General features: G+C 33.8%; 1 protein-coding gene across 1 annotated transcript; it reads right to left on the bottom strand.

The window, feature by feature from the left end:
- Positions 1 to 606: 606 nt before the first annotated feature.
- LOC106640061 (very long chain fatty acid elongase AAEL008004) lies at positions 607 to 1,994 on the bottom strand. The gene is made up of 4 exons (XM_014353938.3): positions 1,922 to 1,994; positions 1,550 to 1,821; positions 1,021 to 1,356; positions 607 to 861 (listed from the first exon to the last, which is right to left on the bottom strand). Exons 1-4 carry the CDS (start codon positions 1,968 to 1,970, stop codon positions 607 to 609), a joined length of 912 nt encoding a protein of 303 aa, XP_014209424.2. The 5' UTR covers positions 1,971 to 1,994.
- Between the last annotated feature and the right edge of the window lie 10,169 nt (positions 1,995 to 12,163).

Genomic DNA, 12,163 nt, shown 5'->3' on the forward strand with positions numbered 1-12,163 from the left:
CTCCTATGGAGCAGTCGTGCCTAAAACTATAAAAATGTGTACAAGAAAAAATTGACAGTAAACGAATTGAATTTTTAAAAACGATTTTTGTGTTGATTGACCTTTCATTTATCCACCATTTAAAAATGTTCAGTGACGAAAATTTATTAAGATTAACAACTAAAAATAAAAGTCTTAAAATAAAACGATTTCCTCATCATTTCAAAAATGATTGTCGTTTAAAATGTTACAATGAATCTGCAAAAATAAATACGTAGTACAAAAAATGTGTATTTCTTTGGGATCAGCAAATTTTGTACTTAGCAATTTGAAGTAGGATGTTAATTTTGTCAAGTATAAGCTCAAAAATTGTTATAGCTCTTTTTTTTTTTTTTTTTTTTTTTTTTTTGTACCTTTTTTTTGCATTACAGAGCAATTAAATTATTTAAACACACACCGTGAGACCGACTTGGACAGCACTGATTTTTTCACCCAAAAACTGTTTTTATAAGAGGTTACACTTTTTGTCCTGACGAAAATATCAAACACTCCTATAAATTGGTCAAGCCCAAAAAACTGATAGTCAGTAAGGCCTTATAGTATACGGATCAACGAGCAACTAACTGATTAATCGACTTTTTCGTCAAGCTTCGCATGACTATTGGCGTGGCCGTTCGCATAGCCATTCACTTTGGCCTTTCCGTTAGCCGTGACGCAATTTGTTGTGACTGCCGGTGTCCTCTCTTTCATCTGTTCTCTGGATCTTGCAGCCCTCTTGTAAGTTTTTACGTAAAACGAGCCAAACAGATAGATAAACAGCCCTGCGTTGATACACAGCAGCATCGCCAGTGGCTTCGGATAGTTGCAGTCTGTCACCAAAACCTAAGCGCGGTATCGAAATTTTTACTTATTCAATTATTATTAATATTATGATTATTATTGATAATGTCATCAACATCGGAGTCCCTATCATCAGCAGTGGGTATGGTGTCAAAGACCAAAAGAAAAAAAATACTTGGAGTTAGGGCAGTAGTTATATACCTGAAGGTTGTGGAAGAGAATGATGACGAACTGAACTAGTTGTAAGGAAGTGAGGTGCCTCTTCCACCATAGGTACTTCTGCACTTCGGGTCCGAAGGCCGCGAGCATGTAGTACGTGTACATAAGGATGTGGATGAAGCTGTTGATGAGTCCAAGGAGGGTAGCGTGGCCGCCCGGGACAAATCTGACGCCGATCCAGGCGCAAATGGGCATCATTGCGTGGTGGTACAAATGCAGGAAGGATATTTGACGCTGCTTTTTGCGCATCACGAAAAACACGGTATCCAACAGCTCGATCAGCTTGCAGATAAAGTACATGTACACCGCCCGTGCCATCTATCATGCAAACCGTAATACATAGATGTAATTAATCGTTAATTTTTTTTTTTTTTTTTTTCAGCACATATCACTCGGTATACCATTATAATGTCAGATTAACGTAGGCGTAGATACAAATACGAATTAAATGTTATGCAATTACTTTAGTTTTTTTTTCCAAGCCAACACAAATAATATTGTATATTTTTACCCTCAAAGATTGCGAGTTGTTAGAGTAGTCTACTGGTTGGCACTTGTAGCTGTAGTCGTAAAGCCAACCAGCCATCAGTCCTTCGTGGACTAGGTAAATGCTGAGAATTACTTGCACAAAGTTATAGACGATTAGCGTATACCTAAGGGTAAATGGTTTTCTATCTTGCATTATTTTTGGGCCCAGAGACGTGCAAAAGTAGAGATAAAACGAGACGATCCACATCAAGGGCCCTGGACCTGACGCAAGTAGCCAGTCTTTCGTCCGCGGGTCTGTGAATTCAATAATTTTGTCGTTATTTCTAACAATGAAATATTATGTGCAGGCCAATTTTTTTTTTTTAGGCTTGCAGTTTTTTTCAAAAATAATTACCATTTCTGTTGTAAATGAGATCTTTGTAGTAATCAACGATGGCCGACATTCTGACTGTCGAGTTTTTGTACTTCTATCTGCAAAATTAAATATAAAAAGATAAAAAAAGGGTAATTTTTTCTTAAAAAATAATCCTTATTTTATTCTAAGAGAAATATATCGTAGTTTTTTTTTTTTTGCCACCGCTAGTTTTTTGAGGTTCACAAGTTGCTTTACTTTAAATTTGACTTTTGGCTTTGTTGTACGTTAATACAAACCAGGGCATAATAGTAGTAACTTTGTAACTGGTAAGATTTTTTGAACGAAAGTTTGACCGAAACACGTAGTAGAAACAGCCATATGATGTTTACATATTGGATACTAAAATCATGGTTAAAAAGGAAGAAGATGAGAAAAATTCATGTAAGCGTGTACAATGGATAACGAAATTAAATACAACAATTTCGCCTAACGGGATCGATGAATAATATAACGTTAAATCCTTGTAAGGCAGGTTGGCTATAACCGAGACAAGGCAGAGCCCACTTAAGCGATTCGTAGTATAATAAGCCACGGATTCGATTATCTAAAGAATTGTCGTAAAAATTTTCCTTATCTTTTTTCTTCGTATTTGCCGCACAAAAATTTGAAAGTTCCCTTGACTTGATGAATCTCACAATCATACTCTTATAAATTTATGCAAAGCAAGTCAATCATCCGTTAGCTGTGATGTTCGATTTTTTTTTCCCGTTCCCTACAATTTTTTGAAAAATATTGAGGTAACAACAGATGACGTGGTAAAGATATTTCAACACGTATTTGTGTAGATATTTTTTAGTAGTGGAAAAAAGGTTGACCAGGCCATGAGATTTCATGATGAATGATTAGTTCCTCAATACTGCGGACTTTTATTAAAATATTTAAATGAGAGTTTTGACCTCGCACTTTTAAAACATCCAACAAAAATCATAGATTATCCTTCACAACATTCTAACGTATAGGTATGAGTATCGAAATGCATCATCACGCAAATGGGGGTTTGGGACTGAAGATTGACTAAGCTTTAGTAAAAAAAAAACAGTGTACTCAAAGTGGTAGCCGTTTTAAGCAAAAACCGTTTCAACCATCTAATAAACTCCTCTCTCTTTCTCTCTCTCTTTCATCAACCTCTTTCTTTCTTTCAGGAAACCAGTTTTTTTGTGTAGGCTTTGTATGGTTGGAATGATACAGACACAGGGTATAAATATACACATACATTGTTAATTTGAGTTGATTCATCGTGACACTACGAACAAAAAAATGTATGCACTTGCCCGCACGCGCATGTCTGTTTATACGTAGTAACTCAAGTTCGCACCAAGGCAAGCGAGTTATACTCGAATATTGTGAGCGTGTGGATGCAGGTGTACGTTCACCGCCAAAGACATGTCTACACTTTTACTTTCATTTCCTATTTTTTTTCTTCTTTTTTTTTTTTTTTTTTTTTTCTTTTCCAGTATGAGATTACTGCTGTACAGCGCTTGGTTTCGACCCTCTATTTACGTACTATACCCATTATTTTCTAACAAATATATTTACGTATTCAAAATATATTATTTAAATTATTAGAATAACAAAACAAGCTATGATTCCGAAAAATGTTTTACTGTTGACTTTTCGGTGCAAAATGAGTTTCCAATTGAAAAATCTTCTCGCCATTAACGATATCAGAATAATTAATTAAACTAAACAAGATATTGATTGGCAAAGCCCTGAGGTTCACAACATTGAGAATTAAGGCGTTTTGTTAATTATACGTTGTTGGAAATAAGACCAAGTTATGCCGCAGCAAAATACAAGGCGGAAACTTAATTAAGGCAGAGATAGAAACGTTAACTTAAACAAGACTATTTGAGAAGATGTATCTAACAAGTTGGAATAGGAAGAAACCTGCTGTTAGTTTATTGGTAGAAATTTTTCGTAAACTCTGATTTATCGTTTTTTTTTTTTTTTATTTGTAAAAAGTAATTTCTACTGTTCAATACAAATTTTTGCCGAAAATCGTGTAAAAAACATGCTTTGTAGTATAAAAAATTTAAATATATTATTTGGAAAAAATGTAAGTCCATGAGTGCTTCGCCTTTCTAAGGAGGTTACACAAAAATCCATTTGTTTCTGTGGCAAATTGAAAAAAAAAATTTTTTGTTAAAACAATTAATCCTGACAAATAAGCACTTGTTTTTAATTTCTAAGTCAGTTTGAAATGAAGATTAAAATAAAAAAATAGTTTGAAAATCTTACGTATTCAGTAAACATGGGAATCGCGTGAGTGAAAAGTGACAGATTTATATCTTCACTTGCCTTCAATTTGGGCGGTAATAACCGTACAATTTTTCTACGTCGATGTGTTTAATACTCTCAAATCGTTAAAACGAGATCAACTGCTCCTGAGACGGTTGACACACACTTGCAGTCTGTTTGGCGGTCAGTGGCTCACACTAGCAACCATTTCTCGTCAAGGGAAGTCAGCAGCAACTTATCGTCCAAGCCTACGGAACCGCTATGTCTACAGGTCTCTTTCGATGGGGTCAACGCCTTGCCTAGTTTCTTCATGGATTTAAAAATTATCAGTACCACCGTGTGGATGAGATGTACTTGTAAAAATTATCATCTCTCATAAATCAAAAAATTGGACACTATACTTTCTCTTTTTCCTACCTATGGTTATCAAATACTTCATTTTCCGAGACTCGCAAATATGCGTAAGTGCGATCAAATTCCTTCCTTGGTGTCAGTAGATCTCATTGCCCACAAAAATTTTGAGAGAGTAGTAACGTTTATTTAATTATGAAACAAAGAAAGTACATTCGTAACATTTAATTTTTTTGTCAAAGCAGAAGCGACTAGAAGCATCGATCACTAAAGTGATGAGATGCGTTGGCAGAAATAAAGAGGGTGGTAAAACAAGTTCACCTGAAGTATGTACAGTCACCCTTGCACTCGCTATAAGCTAATACAATTGAAAAAAAAAGTCGAGCGGATACCGCCAAAAACAAGAGTAAGTGAAATTCGCTTATTTGCAAATCAAATTAACTCTTTGCCCCTCTTCTCTTAACATTAATTACATTTGAAATGCGGACCACGTACGTAAATACTTGGAAAACAAAAGATAATCAGACGCCTGCATCAAAACGCGTGAAATCTGTTTTTTTGTTTTTGCGACAAGTCGGTCAAGGCTCTTCATAAATATATGTATAATATATGCAACGACAAGTTTCATACATATGTAATATTATAAAAAACATCATCATCATCATCAGCACAAAGCTGATTTGTGACGAGGATTTTAAAACTTCCTGCAAGCGAACCGGCCATAATGTATTTCCTTGACGATCAGATTTAATAATTGATTCTCTCTATCTCTTTCCTAGACATGTACTACCAAACACACGCGTGCACGCGCACACGCAAAAATACGCAGACTGGTGTATTAATTTGTAAACAACGCAAAAAGTAACACCCAACGAGAAGTTGAAAATCCGCGCTCAATACCAATTAATCAGCTAGTTACGCCTGATTACGACATTAAACTCACTTGCATTCTGTAATGCTAATGTGTGTAAAGCTAGGCGTCATCAATTTTTTTATCTCAAAATTATTTCCTTGGCTGTTGGAATGCTACTTGCTATTCCCGTTTGATAAATGATTAGCTGTGGAATATGCACCGCCACCAAGTGCCATACGTATGGTTATTGAAAAACAACAAAAATGATGGCAGTCATTTTAAAACATACTTTGTTACATCTGTAACTCAAATGTTATACTCGGGAAAAAAAAAAAATAATTTTTTCAGATGATAACATTTTTAAGAAATACATAAATTTTCATTTTTGCCTTAAACCGTGTTACCTACTAAGTATTCGCAGGCTATAGTATAGGTTTAGTACGTAGCAAAATTCATTGAAGACACAAAGAAATAGGTGAACTCGTTTGATGAGGTTCATTAGGTATCTATGAAGTAAAATACAAAATTTGGCCCTTGGGATATGATTTGATTAGTGCGGTGATTTTTAGGCCCTTACAAGACCTCGGATTTACGTGAATACTCATACAAATACAAAGTTTAAATGACCCTACACTTATGGACAAAAAAAATCAAAACTGATTCACCCTTACATGGAATTAAAATGTACAACATGCTGTTCTAGCAGTACTGTAAGGAAACAATGTAAACTACTGTTTCTTGTTAAAAAAGAATTGAAAAAAAAAAAAAATTTTAATAGAAATTAAATTAATTAATAAAAAAAGAATGACGATTTGTTCTTACATGCATACTTTAACTAATGACCAGTCAATTAAATTGTGAAGAAATAAGAGATAAAATGGTGTTTGTGTGGTAATCAATCACATGATACTTTAAAAAAAAAGTAATTTTTTGCCATCAACAAACATTGTGAAATATTTACAAGGATAGTTATTATTGTTTTTATTTTAATTATTATTTCCATTAATAATATTATTATTTTTATTTTTATCATTACTATTCTACACCATCGTTAAAAAGAAATTATTATTTCAACAATAATATTTCTAATAGGGGTCATGGATTTTATGGTGCAATCGTCAAGAAGCAAATTAATGGTGCAACAAGTTTGTTCATAATCACTGTACGTATAAATGAAGATTCAGCTTTCTCTAATAATTTAATAAGATCTTTCAAAAATACCGCCATACTACGAATAAGCTTAGGTATAGTATATTCCCTTTTTGAAGAAAGTCTATCGTTATGATTTTAGCAACTCAACTTAATGAAAAAACGTTTTATAGCTTAAATGTAATACGTTTATTTAAATAATCAACGGTCGCCCTCTATTCATCATTAAAAGAACGTAACATTTTTTTCTTCAACAAGAAAAATTAAAAAAAAAAATTAAATTTTCGTGGAATAAACAGCCACCTTAGTTTTGGATGAACAATTAGCTACTTTGAAAAATGTTAGATTCTCAATTTGTTTGGCTGATCTTCTATACATACTTTTCAAACTTATGATTATGAAAGCCACTCATTCTTTTTTTGAGACAACCAAAGTTTTAAAAACTATATTTGTGTAAAAATTTTCCCGAGTTTTCGTAATACACATGACTAATAAGAAAATATAATTACTATCTCGGTAATAATGACCATAAAATATATATTCTAGTGAAACGAGCGATGCTAAATATTTAAAACAAAATTGTTTAGAGTATTTTCGATACTTAATGAATGAAGCATATATTTTCGATTCGTTGATATACTCGGACTTACGTACACGTTTACCAGAATGACACAATCCAAATGTGCGAACTGACATTGACATTTACATTAATTTCCCTATAATAAGTATGCTTTTCGAGGTATGTCAGTGTCAGTGAGATTATACTGGCCATCACGCGCACACAAAATTAGAAATAAATTCCCAGCGTAATTAGACTTTTCTTTGTGCGGTGTAGTCTTTTTTCTCCTCGCGACTTTCTGTCTTTGCGCAGTAAATTGTATAGCTGGCTCTCGACGCATCGCTGAATTTCTCGGACGTCCGTGATAAAAGCCACCGTCGATGCGGCCATAGCGAACGCTATGGCTGCTGTTCTATTTGCGGATTTAGATTTTGCTTATGAGATTGATAATGAGCAGTGATAAATATTAATAGACACTTTTTTATTTTTTGCAATGGATAAATTGGCCATTTGTGCAGTGAGAATTACTTAAACTTTTTATTTTAGTTTTCGTTTGAACTATAAAAAACAATTAATAATCTGCGCATTTATTTGAAAAAGTTCACTTTCACGCGAATTATACAACAGGAAGGTATCCTTCCGAATTTAAAGTCTTATTTACGATGTAACATTTTAATGATATCATGAAAATTGTGCAATATAAATTGAATCGTTGGCTTCTAATTAGAATTTTTTTTACCCACAATATTTTTATGGCTGTATATTTTTTTTTTAGGTATACCAATATCAAATAAACTTTATTTTACAGCTTTGCTCAACATTAAGTTGCATATCTTTTTAATAGTTAAACTAAAGCTGCGAAAATTTAGGTTTACAAAATCATAAACAAGACGAGTGAAAGGACAAGTGCGATGGAATGAAGTTCACCTTACTATCGGCTTTAAGAAATACTCACGTGTGTGCGCGCGTACACGCCCGCCTGTAATTCTCTTCGCAACTTAATACGTTGTTATTGGTGGTGTCTTTTTTTTCTTATCAATTCTAATAGTATTTTTCAAAACACAGCTTTTAATTCGCGCATGCATAGATAGCATGAATGGTTTTAAAAGTTTTACAACACGATGACCATGTCAGTCAAACTTATAAAAATTATTAAAACGATAAGTAGGTGTTTATTTTAGTTAAAAGGATATAAGAATATCGTGAATATTCACTAATTCCTACAATTTTCGTTACTCGGTATTAATTTTTATTTTTATTGGTAAATTTTTTTTTTTTTTTTTTTTTTACCAATAAAGTGTCTGTAATCATGTTGAATAATTGAAGAAATCAACTAAGTTTCAAAATGTAATCAAAACGTTTTACGTATACGTTGTTAAACGGCTTCTCAGAAAGCTAAATTAGCATAATCGTAAGGAAAGAGCAATTATTTTTGTCAAACAATAGGTAGCCATGCGCAAAAAAACCATTTATTTTTCATTATTATATTAAAAATTGCTCGAATAATTACGATTGCCTCCACTCTTGCTACAAAAACAATTTTAACGATTCACAACTAGGTACACTTGGAGTATATTTTATAAATCGTGGATAAAAACAAGGCGTCAGCAGGTTCTCATTTACATATACATTACATACAACGATATCTTACATTAGGCAGGGGCCCACTACTATCCGCCTCACAAACGAAATTCTTTATGATCCATCGAAGTGAAATGAGCGGAACAGTTACAATCACTTTCTTCCCAGTGCATCAGTAACTCGAACGTGAATATTATTACGAGTTATAATTTAAATTTGTATACCGGTTTGCCCGATAAAACTCGCGTATCCTTCATTTTTTGGGCTGCAGATGTTGTGTATTTGAGAAAAAAGAAAAAAAAATGAATAGCAGCGATTGTAGCAACAATGACCCCCTATCCGGGTATCTCGCAGGCCAAAGCAGCGATGGTACCTGCAGCACTCACCTATGAGATCCCTGATCCAAGATACCGTCTCGTTCGCCCGCCCGCCTCCCGAGTTTGCTTGTCTTAATAAAACAAAGGGCTGGACGCCCCAATGAACTTTTCGACCGGCAGAAAGCCTTCAGGGCTGTCGTGCGTTCTTTACCCCCGGAGAGCTTCGATACGAATGTACGGTTGGATGGCGACGTGGGGATGCCAGCCGAGATACGCGAAAGCTGTGCTGAGCAGCTCTAAAGCCGATGGACCACCTACTGGCTGGCTGGCTGGCTGACTGACTGGCTATCTAACTGAACGAGCGCTCGGTGGCGGGTTCTCTCTTGCGATCCGTCACACGCTTCCCCACGCGCACACGTACGTCAATCTCCAGGTGCCTTTTTGCGGCTACTACTGCTGCTTTTACTGCTACTAAGGTGTTGTCCGGTTGGTTACTGCTAACCAAACAAGATACGAATGCACGCGAGCCCCGACACTCTGATACTTAATGAAATACTGGCAAACTTCCCGAGGCAACGGTCACATTTAAAGTTTCGTCGACTACGCGAAATCCAGAGGTAGGGATCATTGTCACACTCGTGTATACATCTGTGGATCCATTGAGCAGCTCTCAACTTCGTCATCGGCGTCCAGTCCTCGCTTCCCGTGCTTTAATTTTTTTCCTCTCCTCGTTCACCCTCGTCTCTCTTACGCACAAATTTGTATGCGTGGCTTGGTTTCGTCAAACGTTACCCTAACGATGGAGCTTTTTATCGGCATTGTGCCCTGTAAGTCGTTCATGAGGATAAACAACATTCATCGAGTGAAACAAAAAATTGTAAACGTAACCATACGAATTTAAAGAGAATTTTTTTATAAATATGAAAGACGTTTATATAGGTGTAAGCAAGATTATTTCATTGTTTAAGAAGTTTGAAGTTGAGGGTTAAGAAATAACTGATGCAAAAATATAACATAGCTGACTATGTGACGATTTGAGTAGATGTTGCACTTGGCTCACCAAGATGTCAGATCAATTTAAAAATCCTTAATTCAAGCGTTTGATAATACTTACCTACCTACCTAGGCGAAGACATTAAAGACATTTTTTTGCACAATTGAAGCAATTCTTTGAAAGCAGAATATTATTCGATGCTCAAGTATGAGTAGACAATTTCGAGGTAAAAGTGGGAAAAAGATAATTTTTAAAGAGATTATCAGGAGGCTCGATGGTTTGCAAGAATCCAGTAATTTTTTTATAATTATAGTAATTTATTTTTTGAAATTTGAATGTTATAAAATGTTACTGAAGAAAATTATCCGAACAAAGATGCAAAAGTGGAAAAGAAATGGTATACATAAATACCTTTAAATTATAAATACATGTGGTAGTGACGTTACAAAAGAAGTGTCACGCGCATACATTTTTAATCTGGTAATGTGACATGGAGCTTCAAAAAGAAATAGGTTTTATCAAAATCAAGCTAAATAATTTATTTTGCAAGTAAGCAAGCAAGCAGTATGAATCATTGATAGCAAACAATGGTAGGCGTTTAAAACGATAAAGAGGAAATCGACTTGTACTCAAACACGTCAAAGGTACTACAGTTTTTCTAAATTCTGTTGATGAAGGAACGACAAATTAACTGATAACCTTGCTCTGCTTTGCTCGCCGCATTTCTTCCCGTGTATTTGCTAACCAGACAATCTTTCGTCACTCCATGCCATCTTTAGCTTCTTTGTCATCTTCTTTCTCTGTCTCTTATTTTGATCTGAGACTCATTATACGTAAAAAGTACTTTTAGAAATGATTACACTATAATAGTTCTAGCATTTGTCTGTGGTCACACATACTTACCCACACACGCTAACATATTCTTTTCGCACTGAAACTCACTCGTTGTATAAAACTTCACTTTGAAAATTGAATTGAAAAACTTGTTACATGCGTTTTAAATAAAAATTTGGTTTTGAATAAATACTTGCAATACACGTGTATATTAGAATTTTATGTTAACATCTATCAAAAAATAACTGTTTATACATGTCGTTACTATATTAATTTTAATCAATTCATTTCAAGGATTTTATATTTATTATTTTCGTAATGTCATATACTTCATAGACTTATTTTCTTCGAAGAATGGATTTTTTTTTTTTTTTTTAGAAAATGAACTGAATACAAAATTTTTAGAAAATTAATGAAACTACAATTTTTTTGCTTTAATCTAAGAGGTGAGTATTTTGCACACGAATTAGGAAAAGATCCAGAATTTACACGGTTAAACCGCCAAAATTTTATATGGGAAAATTGAAAAGTATAGGTTAGACGAAGAATTTTCAAAAATCATATCCTAGACTTATAAAGTTACAATACTGTACTTAAAGGAAGAAAACTGTACTTACGAACGCTAAAAATCACAATAATAGTTCTTAATTGCCGATAGGAGAAACGCTACTTCTCGCCAGCTAGTCATTAAATTTAATGTACGAAAATAAAATTAGAATTTTGTGCAAATAAGCTTCTCTATCCATTTGGTTCGACAGATCTATCACTTGGACACTTTTTCATAAATATTTTCTATATAGTGAAAGTGATGAATATAAAAAAATGTTAAAGTTAACGAGTATTTTATCATAGTTAACAAAAATTAGAAAATTCAAACTACCGTAACCTTACGCATATCTACAGTCCTTTGAGTAGGTGTTAAAAATGAGATTTTATTGAAAACTACACATGCAATGTTCTTAAAATTTCGGTTCGTTATTTTTTACTATACCACGTTGTCAAATAAAAATTTTTAATTAAAATAATTTACACTCTATACCCCCTAATACTTATGACAGAATACACGTTTTACGACTAAAAAATTTTTCTTACACAAATAAAACTTAGTTTGAATTGTTTTTTTTGGAATATCTACTTGTGTAGGATTTATAATATCTACATACACATTTAGAGTTCTGTTTACTGCTAAATTGTCATTTTACTTTTGGATGATATAAAAACTGATGTAGCAGAAATCACTAAGAATATACAGATGAACATCACATGGTTAAAGTTTTTTTGTAGTACAAAGTAATTTAAAAAAAAGTCGTCAAAAGTTTAGTGATTTTAGTTCTATTAAAATTTC

The sequence above is a fragment of the Copidosoma floridanum genome, unplaced genomic scaffold (genome assembly GCF_036245765.1).
Source record: "Copidosoma floridanum isolate Cflo_tuat_1 unplaced genomic scaffold, Cflo_Japanese_pri ptg000006l, whole genome shotgun sequence".
Lineage (NCBI taxonomy): Eukaryota > Metazoa > Arthropoda > Insecta > Hymenoptera > Encyrtidae > Copidosoma > Copidosoma floridanum.